General features: G+C 43.5%; 1 protein-coding gene across 2 annotated transcripts in view; it reads left to right on the top strand.

Annotated features, from left to right (window-relative positions):
* Window positions 1–19,985, top strand: part of engase (endo-beta-N-acetylglucosaminidase) — a 60,667-nt gene extending 40,682 nt beyond the window's left edge. For both annotated transcript variants that reach the window (XM_078570956.1, XM_078570957.1), the window contains exons 11-14: window positions 5,314–5,462; window positions 7,185–7,278; window positions 18,117–18,231; window positions 19,534–19,985. In XM_078570956.1, coding sequence (XP_078427082.1) covers window positions 5,314–5,462; window positions 7,185–7,278; window positions 18,117–18,231; window positions 19,534–19,938 — 763 coding nt within the window. In that variant the 3' untranslated portion in view covers window positions 19,939–19,985. The remainder of the gene's footprint in view (window positions 1–5,313; window positions 5,463–7,184; window positions 7,279–18,116; window positions 18,232–19,533) is intronic.
* Window positions 19,986–22,026: the final 2,041 nt, after the last annotated feature.

Genomic DNA, 22,026 nt, shown 5'->3' with positions numbered 1-22,026 from the left:
CTTTAATCCTGCCTCTTGAACCTCCCCGATTTTAAACGCTACCACCATTGGTGGCTGTATCTTCAGCTGCCTAAGCTCTGGAATTCCCTCTCTAAATCTCTCCACCTCTCTACCTCGCTTTCCTCCTTTAAGAAGCCCCTTAAGACCCACCTCTTTTACCAAGCTTGGACCATCTGCTGTAATATCTCATTCTGTGGATCAGTGCCATGCTTTGTTTTATAATGCCTCGGAACATTTTATTAACATTAAATATATAAATATTAATACATAAATACAAGTTGTTGTTTTGAAGCTGTGTTATCAGTCTCATTATGGGATCTTATTTACCAGACTCTCAGCTCTGGTTTGTCTTGGAAATAAGGGAATGGCTGAAGTCAGACCTTTGGGAGGACAAGGGGCCACCTGGATGGGGTTTTGATTTTGCTTTGACAATTTTGTCGCCAGCAGCTACCTGAAACCAGGTACGAGTATGACTTGATGTTGTTCATTTACTTGCCCATTTCTCACTGTACCACTGGATTCAGGGTTCAATGGAAGTTCAGTTCTCACACAAAATTTGTCCTCATGGATGCCTGCAGTCCAAAGTAATTTGGTTATTATTAAAAACTGGAAGTTTTCAGATGTTAATCATTTTGACACGTGTTTGCTATTTTCCTTGGTTTGTGCTAGTCTTATTTTTTTAGTAATCTTGATTGGTAGTTTCTTAACCAAAGTTACAGGGCCTGTGACTGTATTATTTGCCCTTTAGTTGTGAGGGTTCCAGATTGTGCATTGTGATCCTCTTCTAGCACATACCTTAATAGTAAAAAGAGTTCAGTATTCACCCTGCCAACCTGGAATAGCTTGTACGTAAGGTCATGTTTAAGTTTATAAGGAATGAGGGCTTGCTGTGGTAGAAGCCTATTGTGTCGGGTATGAGAAAGCTTCAGTTAGAACAAGTTTCTCCAAATTACTTTGAACTGGTAACCACTTGCCTGAGCAAGACTGGTCTGTCCCACAATACATATCATGAAAGAACAGGTATCATCTATTTTGATTGTAGCTGCTCAGCAATTAAAATGGTGTGGTAACTGAGGGTAGGTTATTCTCTTCGATTTGCTTCATTATATATTGACCAATTCCAAATTGTACACGTTATATTTTCGATTTGTATATATGTCCATCGCTGTGAAATTTTAAAACTGGCTGTCATGCTGTGATTTGTCAACAAATCATGTAACTCAGAAAACCATTGCCCGTGTATCAATCCATGTTCAGTAGACGAGATCGCCATTTTGTCATATTTTGTGAGCTGGATTCGCTCTTGTCAACGTCATCAATTATTGTATTTCTCTAAGCAGTGCTGTGTGTCTTTATTCATATTGGACATATAATCTCCCTCACTTCAGACTCCATAGGAAGTGATGTTTCTTAGACTTCATATCTGCAAGGAAATAACATCAAATTGGATACACATTGGCCACAGCCTTTTCTTCCAAGTAAGGAAGACTAATCTGTTACTGATGGTCAGAGGCAGGTTTTGATGGCCTTTATATGATTACAGTTGCCTTTATGTGTTAACTTCTCCTCCATGGTCATTTTATTAAATACAGACTACTTTTACTGATATATTTCAATCTGACTTACCAAAACAAAAAAAGAAATTCCAGTCATATCTTTTAAAGTAATGTTATGGACTCGGTGGTGCTATTTGTAAGGATGCCAATTCCCTGGAATTTCAGTTAAATGATCGAGCTCAGTGATCTAGAGAGGATGCTTAAACATCTTCAGCTGTTAAGACATCTGAGGTTATAGCATCTTGAAGAAAGTGCTATCGAGTTGCAGTGGGATTAGAGAGCTCCTGCAGCTCCTTCCTCCAGTGAAAAGAATGGCTTGAGTTCTCAACAACTGAACCTGTGTTGGAGATTCAATTGAAGCTAAACTTCAGTCTTTTCCTCTGTTTAATGGGACAGGAAGGAACGTCAGTATTTTGTGATTCTGCAAACATTAGGATTGCGCAAATTGTAAATATGTGTACTTTTATCTTTTAAGAAAAATTGTATTGGAATTTAAAAAAAAATTCAGAGACAAGACAGATTTTATGGGAGTCATTTTTATCCAGCTTAACAATAGTGTGAAGTCACCAGTACATCCAGGGTGACCAACTAATCCCTTATTTTATAGGATCGTCCCGTATCTGAGGACACTGACCTGTGTCCCAGGTCAAATGCAGCCCTGTCAGAACCCTCCATTCTGGATCTCTTAGCCCTGGCAGCCCCACCCCATGCCAGAGTGCCCTTTAATCTTCTCCGCGAGAGTTGGTCACCCTGAATACATTTGCCTTGTCCACTCAAAGCTGCTGTTGGGAAACTGAACAAACATGTGCTTGGGAACATGCTGGAACTCATAATTAAGGAGGGTATAGCAGGGCACTTAGAAAATCTTAATGGAATCGAGCAGAGTCAACATGGTTTTGTGAAAGGGAAATCATGTATGACTAATTTCTTAAAGTTCTTTCAGGAAGTACCAAACAATGTGGATAAAGGGGAACCTGTAGATGTGGTGTACTTGGATTTCCAAAAGGTGTTTGATAAGATGCCACATCAAAGGTTATTACACAAAATAAGAGCTCATAGTGTAGGAGGTAACATATTAGCATGGGTAGAGGATTGGCTAGCTAACAGGATGCACAGTGTTGGGATAAATGGGTCATTTTTGGGTTGGCAAGCTGTAACTAGTGGAGTGCCACAAGGATCAATGCTGGGGCCTCAAACATTTACAATGTACATCAATGATTTGGATGATATGGTTGCTAAATTTGCTGATGACACAACGATCAGTGAGAGGATAAGTTGTGAAGAGGAAATAAGGAGTCTGCAAAGGGATAATGATAGGTTAAGTGAATGGGCACAAAAATTTGGCAGATGGAGTATAATGTGGGAAACTGTGAACTTAAACAGAATTACCTGGAAAAACTCAGCAGGTCTGGCAGCATCGGCGGAGAAGAAAAGAGTTGACGTTTTGAGTCCTCATGACCCTTCGGCGAAGGGTCATGAGGACTCGAAACGTCAACTCTTTTCTTCTCCGCTGATGCTGCCAGACCTGCTGAGTTTTTCCAGGTAATTCTGTTTTTGTTTTGGATTTCCAGCATCCGCAGTAGTTTTTTGTTTTTAAACTGTGAACTTGTCCACTTTGGCAGGAAGAATAGAAAAGCAGCACATTATTTAGATCGTGAGAGATTGTAAAACTCTCTGGTACAGAGGGATCTGGGTATCCTGGTACATGAATCACAAGAAGTTAGTATGTAGGTACAGCAAGTGATTAGGAAGGCAAATGGGATGTTGTCGTTTATTGCAAGGGGAATGGAAAATAAAAGTAGGGAAGTTTTGCAACAGTTATATGTTGGTGAGACCACATCCACAGTACTTAAGAAAGAATATAATTGCATTAGAGGCAATTCAATGAAGGTTCACTAGGCTGATTCCTGGGATGAAGGGGTTATCTTATGAGGAAAGGTTGGACAGGTTGTGACTGTATCCGTTAGAGTTTAGAAGAATGAGAGGTGATCCTGAGGGTACTTGACAGGTTAGATGCTGAGAGGATGTTTCCTCTCATGAGGGAATCTAGAACTAGGGGGGCACCTTTTTAAAACTAAAGGGTCTCCCATTTAAGACTGAGATGAGGAGAATTTTTGTCTCTTGAGTGTCATTAGTCTGTGGAATTTTCTTCACCAGACAGAAGTGGAGGCAGGATCATTGAATATTTTTAAGGCTGAGTTGGTTATGGGGAGCAGTCAGGAAAGTGGTGTTGAGACCACAACCAGATCAGCCATGATCTTATCAAATGGCAGAGCAGGCTCGAAGGGCCAAGTGGCCTACTCATGCTCCTAATTTATGTGTTCACATAGATAACCATGTTCAGGTTCAGACATCAATTAAATGTAACCAGCGAGCTGTGGTGCTAAACCGGCACTCTGCTGCACTCGCCGATTATTGAAGGCAGAAAATTTCCCACCTGCATGCAGCAGGTTACAGGTTGGCCCGGATGGGAGAGGGGAAGACAGCCGGCAGCTGGCCCCACACCAATCCGCAACCCTTACTTCTACTTTTAGAAATCCCAAAGGGAAACCTTACCTCTCCCAAAGGTGTCCCTGGACCTATCCAGAAGAGTACCCTACTTCTTCAAAGAACTTTGCCAACTTTAGACTTTCTCTTGATAGGTTTAAAGTGCACAAGTCATGTTTTGGACATCCCACTAGTGATGTGCAAAGTACAACCTGCCCCTGTTTTGAACCCTATCCCCTGACAAAAATGGCGGGTGCCGGATTCAGGGGTGAGACTTCTGGAATTGGGCCACCGGCGCCATTTTGGATAAGCCGGGGATCCTCTCTGTCTTAGTGAAAATTCAGGCCACAAGACCCCCTGTTAGACCCAGAGAGGAACGTAACCAGAGTGTGGCTCACTCCTTAACTTCTCTGAAATTGGTCAGGATTAAGCTTAATGTTCAAAAAGTGTGTTTAGCTTGCTAAGAGAGATAGCGTGACATGTTTCATCATTCCCTATGTCACAAGTGATGTTAGGAAATAAGTTATAGTTTATTCCATATGCTACTCTGATCATTCACATTATTTGTAAAAAAACAAATCAGCCTGTTGGTTTATCAATAGCTTCACTGAAGTGTTCATCAATCCACCTTTGGAAGGCAGGAGAAACCACATTAGGGACAGTATCTGGTTCCCGAACGTTCACGTGAATTTCATTTTTGATAACGTTAGCTCTGGGTCATGCTATCATATGACAAGTTATTGGGCAATGGAGGAAAGCTCCTGATCATAAGGTATGTGAAGTCCGCTTTCAGGAGAAACTGGTGATGCTGAACTTGTTGAGAACATCTTGCAGAGATGTTAATTTGTAACACTACCCTAGAATTCACGTGCTTGTTTTAATGCTGAAAGCAAGCAGATGTTAATTGGGTTAAATGGTACGGTATTACTGATGGATACACTGATATGGATTGAAATGTGTAAACCATGACAGCAGCCCCTGTAGCAAATACTTTAATTTATCATAAGGCACTTTTTTCCCCGTCATTCTAAATAAGTGCAAAAGATGGTTGCTAGAAATTCCTGAAATAATATTAGAAAGTTTGATTAATGCATTCTCTGAATTATCAAACTAAGATCCATTTTAATAGAGTAATGCCCACAAGGTTTAAAAAAAAATCATATTTTGAAGAATTGTCTTTGTGATACTGCTTCCCATCTCTATCACCATCTTTGTTTAAATACCCTTTCTAATTATCATGTGTTACATTTAGACAATTTTATCTCCACAGGTTATTTAGTTTGAAGGTCCAGAGTCCTCCCAAAGTTTTTGTTGCCTTTGTTTATAAGTTAGAAGATGGTGCCAAAGTTGCTGTGAGTCCAGAGCTGACAACTTGTCCACTCTCACAGTGCAATTCGGCGAAGGCTTCTATGGTTGATGGTAAGTCAAATGGGAATGGCTCTGAGTGTAAAACACTATACTGTAAAAAATGTACTAAATGCTAGCAATGGATTCATTTCTGGAAATCTGCAGCTTTTGTATATATATATATATATATATAGATATACATAATTGAAACTAGTTTCAGAGTTCATTGCATGGAAATTCAGCACCAATGTGCATGTGTTTTTTTTCCCTGACCCCTCCATCGGTTGAACACAGAATGCTCTGTAGCTACTGCCAGTGCTGCTCATTTGGCTCTATTTTTCAACATCTAAATTGATTTATTTATCCTTGATCGGAGGAAAGAAAACAGAATTCAGTAAAATGTGTTTCCTACTATAGAACCTCAGTATCATTTCTTAATTCATCACCAATTAACATCTGCTGTATTTGGCCTATTTGAAATATCAGGCTAAGCTTCATTAGTATATTGTGGAGACCATAGATATAATCATGATATAATATGCAGTATGGTGAGTTGTTCTGTTTACTCTACAGAGATGGCTCCAAAACATACAAACTAGTTGGCCAGTTTTTTTGTTGCCACACAATTGGCAGTTCTAATGTTTTATAATTTAAATGTGCAGCAATCTGGATAAACACACATTTGATTTAAGCCTAAAGATCCTATTTAGTGATTGTATTCATCCCCTGTACAGAAGGCTTGATCCAGCACACAGTTTCTTGGCTATGGTGACTCCACTTTGTCTTATTCCCATTAGCTTCAGCAGCTTGACAAGGTCCAATTCCCAAATGACAAGTTTTCTGATCGATTACTAAATACTTCTTATTTAAAAAAATTCTGATGGATGTTGATTGAGGTTGGGTATTAGATGTCCAATAAAAAGGGTACTGGCACAGATTTTGGAGTCAGGGATGAATGAGCACCACTCGCCATATGTTACATGCCCAATTGTCCACAGACGTTCTGCAGGCCTTTTTACTGTAATTTGTGGTAGAAAGCCAAAACAGCATGGCATTCTGTAGAGGGGATCTGTGTAAGCAGGACAAAAACACCTTTTTAAAATATCCAACAATAATTAAAATTTGAAGGAATGAGACTCTACATTTGTAAAAGTATTTTTTTCAGTGCCAGAGAGGTTGCTTGACAGTAATTGAGATCTAACATGGCTAAGCTTATATTGGGTAGATGGCTGGAAGGTTTCTGAAATTAAAAATATTGAAATCTACTGAGGGTTGGACTTTGGTAAGTCAGTGTGATTCAGAACTAAAAGGTTCAGGTCATTTTGTGTCCAAAATGGATACCAGATTTTAGAGTAAATTGGATCTTGTTACAGCAATAAGGTTAAACACTACAACTATAGTACATGTTTGATATTGCTGTAGAGCAAATTTGTGCCAGTCTACAGTTTAAAGTCCTGACAGTCAGACAGCCAACAGGAACATGACGGATGAAATGGCTGACTGTAGCCATTCTATGATTCTGTGATTCTGTGTCGTTTAAATGTCAGATTGCTTGTGTTTCATAAATATGCTTGAGTATTCCTGCACCTTCTGCCATCTATTCCACAACAGTTTAGGCATGGTAGCTTGTCCTGTCACTGTTATAATGCGACCCTATATTGTGGCGTAAGACGATTGTCCATGGTAGTCGGTTGACCAGACTTACTTCAAATTATTCTTTAAACAGTCTTATCAGTCAGTGGTTTGTCCAATGCGTGCTCCATCAATTGTTTTTCATGTTCTGCATTCATACAGTACTAAAACCACTACCACTTCCAGAGGATAATGCCCTTGTTCAAAAGTTTATTCAGAACTGTGATCCATGGAGCACTGAGGGATGGACAGCTTGGTGAGTCTAAGTGCCAGCAATGTATTTGTGGATTGAGAGGGAGCATAGTAATGTCCAATTGTAATGACCATAACCTGTGACTTCCCCTGAAATTTATTCATTACATTATATATTGTATGCATCACCCTTGGGGTGAAACATTAATCCAGATTGACCGAAGAGTAATGGTGTATGTGAAAAGAAGTTTTAGCATCAGTTATCCCGATGCAAAGTTGTCAAAGCTTGATTATTTGGGTGGAGCTGTGCTTCAGATATTCCAGAAACTGTTTGAGTTCTGGTGCAGTTGATTTTCTTTGTATCAAGGAAACTGGTTTTATGTACACAGAAAAATCAATGGAATCACACAATTGGTTCTGAATTGGTAAGACTCCTATGTGATAAACAGTAAATTTGGTTCATTGTAAACACTGCAGCCACGTTGCACCAGTGGTAGAGGGAGTGAAAGGTTCAGATGCTGGACAGGGTATAGATCAAGCGGACTGCTCTGTTCTGGATGATGCCAAGATTCTTGAGTGTTTTTGGCGCTGCACTCATCCAGGTAAGTGGAGAGTATTCCATCGCACTCTTGACTTGTGCCTGGTAGATGGTGAACAGGCTTTGGGGAGTCAGGAGGTGAGTTACTCATCGCAGGATTCCTAGCCTCTGACCCTCTCTTGTAGGCACAGTAGCTGGTTCAGTTCAGCTTCTGGTCAGTGGTAACCCCCAGGATGTTGCTGGTGGGGAATTCAGCAATAGTAATGCCATTGAATGTCAAAGGGAGATGGTTAGATTATCTCCTGTTGGAAATGGTCATTTCCTGGCACTTGTGTGGCACGAATGTAACTTGCCATTTGTCAGCCCAAGACTGGATATTGTCCAGGTCTTAATTCTTGCGGGAACCAAACTGCTTCATTATCTGAAGAATTGTTAATGGAACTGAACACTGTGCAATCATCAGAAAACATCCCCACCTCTGAACTAATGATAGAGGGAAAGACATTGGTGAAGCAGCTGAAGATGGTTGGTCCTGGGAAACTGCCCCAAGGAACTCAGACAGAGATGTCCAGGCCTCAAACAACCCCAATCATCTTCCTTGGTGCAGGGTATGACACCAGCCAGTGGAGAATTATCCCTTGATTCCCATTGACTTTTAGTTTTGCTAGAGCTCCTTGATGACACTCGATGAAATGCTGCCTTGATGTCAAAGACAGTCGCTCTCGCCTCGCGTCATCTTTGGACCAAGGTTGTAATGAGATCTGGAGCCAAGTATTCTTGGAACTCAAACTGAGCATCATTGAGCAGGTCACTGGCGAGTAAGTGCCACTTGATAGTTCTGTCAATGACACCTTCCACTCCTTTGATGCTGATTGAGGGTAGACCGAAGAGGCGATAATTAACCACGTTGAATTTGACCTGTTTTTTTTTGGATAGACACGCAGGGGCAATTTTCCACATTGTCGGATAGAGGCTAGTGGTCAGAGGTAGGGGTGTTTTATGATGATCGCACAGTGTTCCGTTTCATTTACAATTCTTCAGATAATGAAGCAGTTTGGTGCCTGCGTGCTAGTTCTGGAGCAGTAGCTTTACTGGATCAGATTGGCTAGGTGCCTGGCCAGTTCTGGAGCAGCAGCCGTCAGTAGTATTGCCGGGATGTTGTCTTGGCCCATAGCCTTTGCAGTATCCACAGTACTCAGCTTTCTTGACATCACAGGGAGTGAAATGAACTAGCTGAAGACTGGCATCTGTGATACTGGGGACCTCTGGAGGAGGCTGAGATGGATCATGCACTCGGCACTTCTGTCTGAGGATAGTTGCGAGTGGTTTTGTCTTTTGCAATCATGCTGCCCTTCGTTCAACAACATGTTCATGGAACTATCTCCTCCTGTTAGTTAAACTATCCACCACCATTAATGACTGGATGCGGCAGGACTGCATATCTTTGACTAATCTGTTGGTTTTAGGATAGTTTAGCTCTGTCTATAGTATGCTAATTGTGCTGTTTAGCATGCAGGTAGTCCTGTGTTGTGGCACAGGCTAGCACCTTGTTTTTAGGTGTGCCCTCTGGCATGCTCTCTTGTACTCATTTAGCCAGAGTTGGTTCTCTGCCTTGATGGTGATAGTAGAGTGAGGAATATACTTGGCAGTGAGGTTACAGATTGTGGTGGAATACAATTCTGCTGCTGCTGATGGTCCGCTGTGCCTCATGGATGCCCAGTTTTTAGCTGCTAGGTCTGTTCTGAATCTACCCCATTTAGCACGGTTGTAATGTCACACAACACAGTGGAGGGTGTCCTCATTGTGAAGACGGGACAGATGGTCACTGTCATGGACAGATGGATTAAGGTGAGGATGTAGTCAAATAGGTTTTTCCCTTGTCTTTGTTTTCATCACCAGCACTTGGTCAGCTTGATCAATTGTGCTGCCACCTGGTCACTCTTGGTGATGGATATTGAGGTTCCCCAACTAGAGTACATTCTGGACCTTCAGTGCTTCTGCCAAGTGGCGTTCAACATGAAAGAGCACTGATTCATCAGCTAAGGGATGGCGGTAGCTGGTAATCAGCAAGAGGTTTCCTTGTCCATGATCATTTATTGGGGTCCGGAGTCAGTATTGCGGACTCCCAGGGTCATTCCTGCCTGACTATATCACTGTGCTGCCATCTGTTAAGAGAGGACATATCCAGGGATTGTGATGAAGGAGTCTGACGTTGACTGAAAGGTGTGATTTTACGAATATGTCTATGTCAGGATTTTGCTGGACTGGTGTATGGGACAGCTCTCCCAGTTTTTACACAAGTCCCTCGATGCAGGAAATCTTTCTAGAGTTGATAAGGCTGGATGTAGTGTCCAACTCCATGCCTGGCTAGATGTTGGGCTGTCTGTCTGGTATTATTTATTGCTCTTTATAGTGGTTTAATAGTGGCTTGCTGGCCCGTTTCAGAGGGCAATTAAGAGTCAATCATGTTAGAGAGGGTTTGGAGTCACCTTTAGGCCAAGGCTGGGTAAGGAGGGCAGGTTTGTGAATCTGATCGATATTTATGACAACCTGATTGCTTCGCAGTCACCATTTAATTCCAGATTTTCATTAAATTAACTGAATTTAAATTCACAAACTTCCATGGTGGGTTTGGAATTCAATGTCCCTATTACTAGTCCAGTCTTTTGGATTTCTGGTCCAGTAACAAAACCGCCTTGTTACCAAACCCATGAGAATTTATCTCATTGCTTTTGTGGGATCTTGCTGTTTGCAAATTGACTTCAGTGCTTTCGTCCAAACCAACAGCGACTGCATTTTTAAAGTAGTTGATTAGCTGCGAAGTGCTTTGGGATGTCTTGGATATGAAAGGTGCTATATAAATGCAAGTTTGTTCATTATTATGTCCGGAAGTTTCTGACTGCATTTGGGCCATTTTATTTTTGCAATCATTGAAAATGATCCTGGGATTTAACCCATGCAGTCTGGAGAGCCAGGACTGGAAGTTCAGCATAAAGACAACTTTACAAAGATCCTTTTTTAATAAATAATCTGGATTATTCCACGCATCATAAGATTGAAATGTTTCCCTAGATTGCTTTTGTTGGCCGATCTTGGAGTCGAACTATATTAGCATTTGTGAGATAAAGCTGGATCAGCCTGGAAGCATTTTCCCCGAAGCTCATGGTGTGGAGTTGGTTAAACCTTCTGATCTTGTAGCTTATTAAAACCTCTTTCGGTGTTTATTTGCTCTCTTTTGACGCCAGTGAAACTTCAGTAATAAGACCTTAAAGGTTGCGGAAATACAGTACACAATCGAAGTCACTGAAGATTAGACATAGCTGGTAGCATTGTTTCAGTAGACTTTGGATGAACTTATGTTGGTGCTACGGAGTTTATCATAGTGCTATGGAGCTTATTGGGTATGTTTTACACCTTCTTAATAGCTGCTAGTCATATATGCCTTATTGTTCTTTTCTTGAACAAATGTCAACATAATTACAATTAAAATCAACTGGACGTTAATTCCCACTTTAGGTACTTAGAGGATACTCTGTGACCACACCATACAGAACAAACAGCTATTCAGCCATCATGTCTTCAGACTCTATTGTAGTCCTGGGTTAAAAATAGCATGCACCAAGGATAACTACTTGTAGATAAGCCATAATTGCAGTTTCAGTACCTTTCACAACCTTGGGATGTCCTAATGTATTTCACAGTTAATTGCTTTTTGAAGAGTAGGGAACACAGCAGTAATTTGCACACGAGATTCCACAAACAACAATGAGATAAATGACAAACTGAACCATTTTTAGTGATGTTGGTTGAGGGATACATTTTGTCCAGCACACTGAAATAACTCCCTTGCTCTTCAAAATAGTGTCGTATGATCTTTTACTGCTATCCAAGAGCGGGGGCAGAACCTCGGGTTAACATCTTGACCCAAACAGCGAGACATCAGGAGAAAGAGGTTAAAACAGTGAGACATCGGGAGAGAGAGGTTAAAACAGCGAGACATCGGGAGAGAGAGGTTAAAACAGCGAGACATCAGGAGAGAGAGGTTAGAAAAGTGAGACATCAGGAGAGAGAGTTTAAAACAGCGAGACATCAGGAGAGAGAGGTTAGAACAGCGAGACATCGGGAGAGAGAGGTTAAAACAGCGAGACATCGGGAGAGAGAGGTTAAAACAGCGAGACATCGGGAGAGAGAGGTTAAAACAGCGAGACATCGGGAGAGAGAGGTTAAAACAGCGAGACATCGGGAGAGAGAGGTTAAAACAGCGAGACATCGGGAGAGAGAGGTTAAAACAGCGAGACATCGGGAAAGAGAGGTTAAAACAGCGAGACATCGGGAGAGAGAGGTTAAAACAGCGAGACATCGGGAGAGAGAGGTTAAAACAGCGAGACATCGGGAGAGAGAGTTTAAAACAGCGAGACATCGGGAGAGAGAGGTTAGAAAAGTGAGCCATCGGGAGAGAGAGTTTAAAACAGCGAGACATCGGGAGAGAGAGGTTAAAACAGCGAGACATCGGGAGAGAGAGTTTAAAACAGCGAGACATCGGGAGAGAGAGGTTAAAACCGAGACATCGGGAGAGAGAGGTTAAAACAGCGAGACATCGGGAGAGAGAGGTTAAAACAGCGAGACATCGGGAGAGAGAGGTTAAAACAGCGAGACATCGGGAGAGAGAGGTTAAAACAGCGAGACATCGGGAGAGAGAAGTTAAAACAGCGAGACGTCGGGAGAGAGAGTTTAAAACAGCGAGACATCGGGAGAGAGAGTTTAAAACAGCGAGACGTCGGGAGAGACAGTTTAAAACAGCGAGACGTCGGGAGAGAGAGTTTAAAACAGCGAGACGTCGGGAGAGAGAGGTTAAAACAGCGAGACGTCGGGAGAGAGAGGCTAAAACAGCGAGACGTCGGGAGAGAGAGGTTAAAACAGCGAGACATCGGGAGAGAGAGTTTAAAACAGCGAGACATCGGGAGAGAGAGTTTAAAACAGCGAGACATCGGGAGAGAGAGAGGTTAAAATAGCGAGACATCGGGAGAGAGAGTTTAAAACAGCGAGACATCGGGAGAGAGAGAGGTTAAAACAGCGAGACATCGGGAGAGAGAGTTTAAAACAGCGAGACATCGGGAGAGAGAGAGTTTAAAACAGCGAGACATCGGGAGAGAGAGTTTAAAACAGCGAGACATCGGGAGAGAGTTTAAAACAGCGAGACATCGGGAGAGAGTTTAAAACAGCGAGACATCGGGAGAGAGGTTAAAACAGCGAGACATCGGGAGAGAGTTTAAAACAGCAAGACATCGGGAGAGAGAGGTTAAAACAGCGAGACATCGGGAGAGAGTTTAAAACAGCGAGACATCGGGAGAGAGTTTAAAACAGCGAGACATCGGGGAGAGAGAGTTTAAAACAGCGAGACTTCGGGAGAGAGGTTAGAACTGCAAGCCTCAAGTAGGAGTAAGGATAAAACAGAAGCAAGGGTCCACATTCTGCTTAGTTAAGATATATCTGTGCAGCTCAGTCCCATGATTTGCACATCCTGCGCTATGTGGGAAATCCTAGACCCTCCTGGTGATCTGGATGACCATGTGTACAGGAGGAGCCTCCGACTGGAGCAACTTGAGCTCCGAATCTTGGAGCTTGAGTGGCAGCTGGGGGCACTACGGTGCATTCATGAGGCTGAGATGTTCATGGATAGCACGTTTCAGGACGTGGTCACCCCACAGCTTAAGGAAGTGCAAACAGGAGAAGGAGACCAGGCAGGTGGTGCGGGAATCTCCCCAGTGCATCTCGCTCACAAACTGTTTTTCGGCCTTGGAAAACGGTGAGAGAGGTTCGGTTCCTCTGTGGAGGCCAATCAGAGCCAAGGCCATGGCACTGTGGCTGGTCCAGCTGCTCGGGGGGCGGGAGGAAGAAGTGTGGAAGGGCAATAGTGGCAGGGGATTCATTAATGAGGGGAGCAGACAAGTGCTTCTGCAGTACGTAGATGTGACTCCAGGATGATATGTTGCCTCCCAGGTGCCAGGATCAAGGATATTACGGAACTGCTGCAGGGCATTCTGAAGTGGGGGGGTGGGGGGTTGAACAGCAAGAGTTCGTGGTCCATGTTGGGACCAGTGACATAGGAAGAAAGAGAAATGAGATCCTGCAAGCAAATTTTAGGGAGTTAGGTAGGAAATTGAAAAGCAGGACTTCAAAGGTAGTAATCTCCAGATTACTCTCAGTGCCACGCAGTAGTGAGTATAGGAACAGAAGGTTAGAGCAGATGATGCGTGGCTGGAGAGATGGTGCAGGATTCTGGGGTATTGGGACCGTTTCTAGGGGAGGTGGGACCTGTACAAGTTGGACGGGTTACATCTGAACAGGAACAGGACCAACATCCTCGCGGGGTGGTTTGCTAATGCTGTTGGGGGCGGATTTACACTAAATTGGCAGAGGGGTGGGATCCTGAAAAGTAGTTCAGAGGGAAGAGAGGCTGAGATGGAATTAGAAGTTAAAACACAAGCAAGTGACTCTGGAAGGCAGAGGGAACATAGGCTAGATTAGAAAGAAATGAGTTTAGTAAGGCTAAATGGAATATATTTTAATGCAAGGAGCCTGAGGAATAAGACAGATGTACTGAGGACACAGATAGGCACATGGGAATATGATATAGCTGTCTCTGAGACTTGGCTGAAGGAAGGGCAGGATTGGCAGCTCAACGTTCCTGGTTTTAGGGAAGACAAGAGAGAGGGGGATAGAAGAGGAGGGAGGGTTGCAATATTGATCAAGGAATCAATGATAGCAGTGAGGAGGGATGATATCTTGGAAGGATCATCAAATGAGGCCATATGGGTAGAAGTAAAAATTACAAAAGGGGCAAACACGCTGTAGGCTCCCAAACAGTCAGGGAGAGAGAGGATCAAATATGTAATCAAATTTCAGAGAAGAGTAAGAATAATAAGGCAGTAATAGTGAGGGTTTTTAACTACTCAAATATTAACTGGGATAGTTTTAGTGTGCAAGGTAGGGAGGGAGCAAAATTCTTAAGATGCATCCAAGAGAACTTCTTTAGCCAGTACGTCCCGGACCTAATATTCAGAAATGAGCCAGGGGAGGTGGAAGGTGTATCAGTAGGGCAGCATTTTGAAGATAGTGATCATGGGCAGGATCTTCCGGCCGGCGAGCAGGTGAACTCCCGACATCACCCCACGTCATTTCCATTTTCAGGTCGGCGAGGGTGCAGCTGAGTCAGCTGTGCGCCCGTCAACCTGTCAACGGCCTAGTGAGGCCTTTGAAAAACTAGTTAACGGACCTTTCCATCCAACCTTAAGGTTGGCGGGCAGGCCGGGAGCCCTGGCGGGCTTCAGAAAAAGCATGAAACCTCATCCACGGGTGGGATGAGGTTTCATGAGGGTTTCTAAATTTTTATCAAACCTTTCAATATAAGTTATGGACATGTCCCAACTCATGTGACAGTGGTCACATGAGGAGACGTCAGGGAAATTTTTTTATAATTCCTATTAAAAATTTTAATTCCGAGCCGATCTCCCTGATGCAGCACTTAGCCTCAGGGAGATCTGTGCGCTCCTTTGTGCGCATGCGCGAAAGAGCGCACTCCCGGCTGAGGGAATCCCCCCCCCCCCACCCGCACAAGGAGCGCATAGCGCTTCCTGGCGGACATCACACTGGGCAGGCCTTAATTGGCCCACCATGTAAAATGGCGGCACGCCCCTGATTGGCTCGCCCACTCCCGCACTCCGCCCCCCCCCCCCCCCCCCCCCCCCAAACAACGGGGGGAAAGCTTTTCCCCATAGCTCAGTTAGATTTAGGATAGTTATGGAAAAAGATAAAGTTGGTCTGGGAATAAAAGTTCTAAACTGGGAAAAGGCTAATTTTACTAAGATGAGATGCGATTTGGCCCAAGTGGACTGGGAGCAGCTACTTGCAGATAAAAGTGTGTCAGAGCAGTGGGAGGCATTCAAGGAGGTAATAGCGAGAGTACAAGCAAATATGTTCACGTAAAGACAAAGGGAGGGACCAAGCCTGGGAAACCCTGGATGTCAAGGGACATATAGGTTAGGTTTTGAAGCTTATGGCAGAAACCGAGGGCTCAATACGGCAGAATCCCTAGAGGAGTATAAAAAGTGCAGGGGGGATCTTAAAAAGGAAATTAGGAAAGGTAAGAGAGTGCATGAGAAAGCATTGGTGAGTAGAATAAAGGAAAATTCAAAGGAGCTTTTTTTAAATATGTAAAGAACAAGAGAATAACTAGGGAAAGAGTAGGGCCAATTACTTACTGTAGCGGTAATCTGTGTGTGGACCCGGAAGACGTGGGTACAGTCCTCAATAAGCATCAGGGTGGAGGACTGTGAAATATTAGAGGAAATTAACAATGAGAGAGAGGATGTACTAGTGTGTTTAGAGGCCTTAAACATGGATAAATCTGCAGGCCAGGATGAAGGAGACAAGGGAAGAGATATCAGGGGTCCTGGCAGTAATTTTCAAATCTGCTCTGGCCACAGGTGAGGTGCCAGAGGACTGAGGACTTCTAACGTTGTCCCATTTTAAAAAAGGGAGGAACAGATAGACCAGGAAATTACAGGCCAGTCAGTCTAACCTCGGTGGTGGGGAAGTTACTCGAAAGAATTCTGAGGGACAGAATATACCTGCACTTGGAGAGACGTAGATTAATCAGGGATAGTTACAATGAATTTGTTAAGGGAAGGTCTTTTTTGACAAATTTGATCGAATTTTTTGAGGACATGACCAAGGGTTGATGATGGTAATACATTTGCTGTGTTCTACATGGACCTTAGCAAGGCTTTTGATAAGGTCCCTCATGGCAGACTGGTCAAGAAAGTAAGAGCCCATGGGACCCAAGACAAAGCTTGGATCCAAAATTGGCTGAGAGGCAGGAAGCAGAGGGTGATGGTAGGGGGATGTTTCTGTGACTGGAAGTCTGTTTCCAGTGGGGTTCCGCAGGGCTCGGTGCTGGGGCCCTTGCTGTTTGTGGTGTACATAAATGATTTGGACTTAAATGTATGGGGTATGATCAAGAAGTTTGCGGATGACACGAAAATTAGTAGGGTAGTAAATAGTGAGAGTGCTAGCCGTAAACTGCAGGAGGATATTAATGGTTTGGTCAGGTGGGCAGAGCAGTGGCAAACGGAATTCAACCCGGAAAAGTGTGAGGTAAGGCACTTGGGGAGGGCTAACAAGGCAAGGGATTACACTATGAATGGCAGGACCCTGGAAAGTACTGAAGATCAGAGGGACCTTGGTGTGCATAGCACAGATCCCTGAAGGTAGCAGGGCTGGTCGATAAGGTGGTTAAAAAGGCAAATGGGATACTTGCCTTTATTAGCCAAGGCATAGATTACAACAGCAGGGAGGTTATGCTGGAACTGTATAAAACGCTGGTCAGGCCACAACTGGAGTACTGCCTGCAGCTCTGGTCACCGCATTATAGGAAGGATGTGATTGCACTGGAGAGGGTGGAGAGGAGATTTGCCAGGATGCTGCCTGGGCTGGAGGGTCTGAGCTATGAGGAAAGATTGGATATGCTGGGGTTGTTTTCCTTGGAGCAGCGAAGGTTGAGAGGGGATCTGATAGAGGTGTATAAGATTATGAGGGAAATAGATAGGGTGGATAGGAAGGCACTTTTTCCATTAGTAGAGGGGTCAATAACCAGGGGGCATAGATTTAAGGTAAGAGGTAGAAGGCTAAGAGGAGAGTTGAGGATAAATTTTTTCACTCACCAGAGGGCGGTGGGAGTCCGGAACTCACTGCCTGAAATGGTGGTTGAGTCAGAAACTCTCGTAACATTTATGAAGTATTTAGATATTCACTTGCGTTGCCATAGCCTCCAGGGCTATGGGCCAAGCGCTGGAAAATGGGATTAGTGTCGTCAGATCTTTGTTGACCGGCACAGACACGATGGGCCGAATGGCCTCCTTCTGTGCTGTGAACGTCTATGAGTATAGCTCTGACAGTGCAGCACTCTCTTAGTTCTGCCCTAGATGCTCAGTTGAGATAATGTATCCAAGTCTCGGGGTTTGAACCCATGGTTATGTCATTCGGAGGTGGAAGTGCTACCACTGAGCTACTGCTGACACTTACTATATAAACACAAGTGCTTTTTCTTAGCTCTGTCATTTCAGGCATTGTACCCGAGTAGCTGTACTTTATTTGTGAAGAGTGTGTTGCAGCTGCGCCCGATCCTCTTGTCTTCCAGTTTGAGTTCACAAGTTGAGAGAGTGTCCCTCCCCACAGCCAACCTTGTCTTTGCTGAGATTGGTTAACTGCACTAATTTTTGTTTGATCGCTTTGCTCTTATAACTTTGCAAACCAGTAGAAGCTATCCTTTGCTGCAGTTAGTAACAATTTATTGTATTTTTCAGCTTCTATCTCTTAGAGCTGACAGATTGCATTCTTCAGGATATCTCTGTCTGCATTACTCGCCTCCTAAAGGATGAGCAGGATGTACAGTTTCAGTGCCGAATTGGAGAAATCAAGGTAAACTCCGGACTTTTGCTGGAGGTTAAAAGAAATTCCAGAAAATCACAATCAAATGCTCGTGAACAATTGCAGCGATTATGCCTTTGAATATAGATTTCGTGGCGCTGTACGATGTTCAGTTTGCCGCAAGGATACTTATAAACGGGAATCATTTGACTTTGCAGATCCCGTTTACACAGCAGCTATGGGTGTTTGATCTTTGCAGCTATTGTCAATTAAAGTGCACCGCATAAATATGATAGAATAACAGTTCCATTTCCTCATGACTGTTTATATAGACCATCTACAAAATCAAAAGGTTTCAAATTATGGTCATGTCAGTGGTCTGATTTAAGTCCTCATTTGTTTTTGTCCGTGCAGTACAACTAGGCATATGCGTCAGAGTGTAATTTCATACTGTCTGATTCTTGCAGCGCTTGAGGGAAGGAAGGTACTTTGCAAACGCTGAGGAAGATTGAAAATGTTAAACATTCTATTGATCAAATGTGACACTTTTGGGAAGGTATATGGAGCGGATCATTTGATTACATCATCATATGACAACCAGGCAATTTAACTCCATTTAAACAGGTTTCTGTGGGAATCAGCTCCCAGCAAATCATTTATTTCCAACTTGTTCTGCTCTGTCTGCACAACTCTCATGCAGTTTGCAAAATCAGTGCACTGGTTTCAAAATGTGCATTTAACTTTTAAAATTGCGCAAACAATTGCATCCTTCTCAAAAAAAAATACACTGCTTGTCGAGGGCGGTGGTGAAATGAAAACCATATGTACTATCAACCTGAAATTTAAAAAAGAAGAACCAGAAATAAACAGTAGGCACATCCTTCACTCATTTTCACTCTAGTTCTTTTGCCAATTATTTTAAGTCTGTGACCTCTGGTTACTGACCCATTTCCAGAGGAAATTGTTTCTCTCAACTTGCTCTGTCAACACCCCTCGTCATTTTGAATACCTCTATTTGGTCTCTTAACCTTATCTGCCTCAAGGAGACCAATTCTGGCTTCTGAAACCTCCCCACATAACCGAAGTCTCTCATTCCTCTGCAGCCCTCTCCAAGGCCTTAACATCCTTCTTAAATTGTGATGCCCAAAATGGTACACACGACTCCAGCTAGGACCTGACCAGTGATTTATAAAAGTTTAAATCGTAAATGGAGAAGGGCAGAAAAAAAAATAGATTAAGGGTGATTCATACCCTACTAGCAGCTGTTTATAATAATAAAAATGCCTATTTTGTAGTTGTACGAAGTATTCAGTAATTCCCGAGTGGGTAAATGAATGATGTGCTTTCTTTAAGATTCTGGATACAGCGAAACTGAGTGTGGAACAGAAACCAGTTGAAAAACTTACCGTCTTCAATATTTCATGGAGAAAGGCCCCCGAAGCAACAGACCAGCTGCACCTCAGCGCTACATTGCAGTGGGCCTACCCTCCAAACACAGCAAGTTGTTTCAAGGTATACTGTCGAGAACTAAACTACAACAAAAACCAAAAGGCCGCAGATCCTGAGATGATTCATGTTGGCCGAACAAATGCGAACCTTTACCGTGTGGTGGATTTAGTACTTCACAGTGCTCCAATAGGCGAGTCCCGTCAAGTGGAGTTTCTAATTCAACCGGTGACTCAGGCAGGTTTTGCATTACCCCAGTCGGTATGTGGAAGGTTACCTCTAAGTTACACCGCTCCTCCACAGAATCATTAATGTACAGTCGTATTGCTGTTTGCAAAGATAATAAATTCAAAGTTCTGAAAGTTTGTATTTGTATGTTCATGGCTGGAAGCTCCCAGCAGCCATTGGGTTGGGTTGCTTTGTTTTTCTGAGGCTAGAGACGCGAAGCAACTTTGCCACCTTGAATCCCACAAGCCTCCAAATCTTTTGCTGCCCTTGTAAATCGAGGGCCTTGTGCGTTGTTGTTGCAGATATTCCTTACTTCAGCGACTAGCTCCTGGTTTGCAACAGCAACCTCTTTTTGAATCACTTTCCTCCGTTAAAGGTTTTTATTTTTAAAATCCTGTCCTGGGGAGGTGGGTGACATGTTAAATAAAGCAGCTTTGGAAAGCAAGTCTTTTTGAACGCCCCCTACCAGCACATCAAAACTCCTAAAGTAAACCTAAATACCATTGCTCCTTCCATCCCAGCACCCACAGAAAACATTGAAGAGAAAAGCACACAATTCCTGAAACTGACTGCATCACAGACCTTCATAGGATTGATTATACATCCAATCCCAGGCTCCTTTAAAACCAGGCCCCTCAAACTACACCAACAATTTGCATTTATATAGCACCTTTAATGTGGGAAAACAATCCTAGCTACACTCCAGCAGTAATTTAAGATCTCACTGACTTCAGTAAGAGTTTTTTTGAGTCCATAAATCCTTCAAGTTTAATATCTCAGCTGAAATCTATTAGCCGCTAGTGCTGTAGATTCTTGCATTGGAGTCAGGGCTATAAAATGGTTGTGTTGAAAATGTTTTCTTGGCAGCTTTCTCCCTTCCCTCCGCCCCCCCACCGCCTTAATCCTTTGTGGCATCTCCCATCTCATTGGTTAAGGGGAAATAACACATTATGAACCAATCAACGAGCGCAATAATCGACCCTACGGAAACACAAGTGAGAGATTTGTTTTAATAGGAAGTAGCTTTTGGAAGAGCAGCAAGGTTAGTAAATTAATACTTGACGGAAAATGAAATTCCTTGGATTGGAAAGACTGGTATTTTTTTTAAAGGAAGCTTGGGGAGGAATTTGGAAAGCTATTGTCATCCGAGACACGGAGTTCTTTTTATGCAGTAATACTGGAGTGCCAGACCCTTGGGTAAGGTCTCCGCAACTTTGGCTTAGGTTTCCAACACCCATTCCCCACCCCTTCCCCATCTCCCCCGCCCCTTGACTGTTCAGCAAAGTGGTGGGGATGGGAGGTGGGAAAAAGAAAGATTTTAAGGAAGATGTGAATTCATATCGAACTTTTCCCCACCTCAGGGCTCTCACTTTACAGCCAATGAAGTACTTTGAAAGTTGAGGCACCAATGCAGGAAAGCAACAGCCAATTTGCGCACAGCAAGCTCCCACAAACAGCAATGTGATAGTGCAGGCCCAGCAAGTAATTAGGAAGGCAAGCGGTATGTTAGTCTTTAGTGCGATGGGGTTGGAGTATAAGGCAGTCTTGCTGCAATTATCACAGGGCTTCTGTGAGACCCCATCTGGGGTAGAATTTTTACCTCGGCGGGCAGGCTTGTGCCCGACCCGCTCCAGTGTAAAATGTTGGTGAACGTCCCGATGTCAACGCGCAGCCGCGCGATATTTCAAGAGGCGGATGCGCACGGGAATCGGCAGCATGTCCGCCAAGAATTAAAAGGCCTGTTAAGGCCATTAAAAAGATAATTAACCTAAATTTTTTGCTGCCTGTCCAACCAAGCGGCCTTTGTTTTTTTTTTTGGGAAACCTCAAACACGGGTGGGCTGCGGTTTCCAACATCAGATAAAAATAAAACACAAACCTTTAAATTTCATGTATAACATGTTTCGTGACAGAGTCACATGAAGGGACGTGTTTTATAACATTTTTAAAATCTTTATTTGTAATTTTTGAAGCTCTTCTCCTCCCTGAGGCAGCTCTGTGCCTCAGGGAGATTTCCAAGTGCTCACTCATGCGTGTGCGCGAAGCTCCCCCTGCCCGCCTCTGGGCTCGCCCTCCTCCCCCGCCCGCACAGGCAGCGCTGCCGCTCACGTTTCACGCTGGAAGGCCCGCCCGCGTGAAATTGCGGTCCGGCCCCCACCGCGGGCGGCAGTCG

The sequence above is a fragment of the Cetorhinus maximus genome, chromosome 24 (genome assembly GCF_964194155.1).
Source record: "Cetorhinus maximus chromosome 24, sCetMax3.hap1.1, whole genome shotgun sequence".
Classification (NCBI taxonomy): domain Eukaryota; kingdom Metazoa; phylum Chordata; class Chondrichthyes; order Lamniformes; family Cetorhinidae; genus Cetorhinus; species Cetorhinus maximus.
The sequence above is the reverse complement of the archived record's forward strand: the minus strand, read 5'-3'. Positions and strand labels throughout refer to the sequence as shown.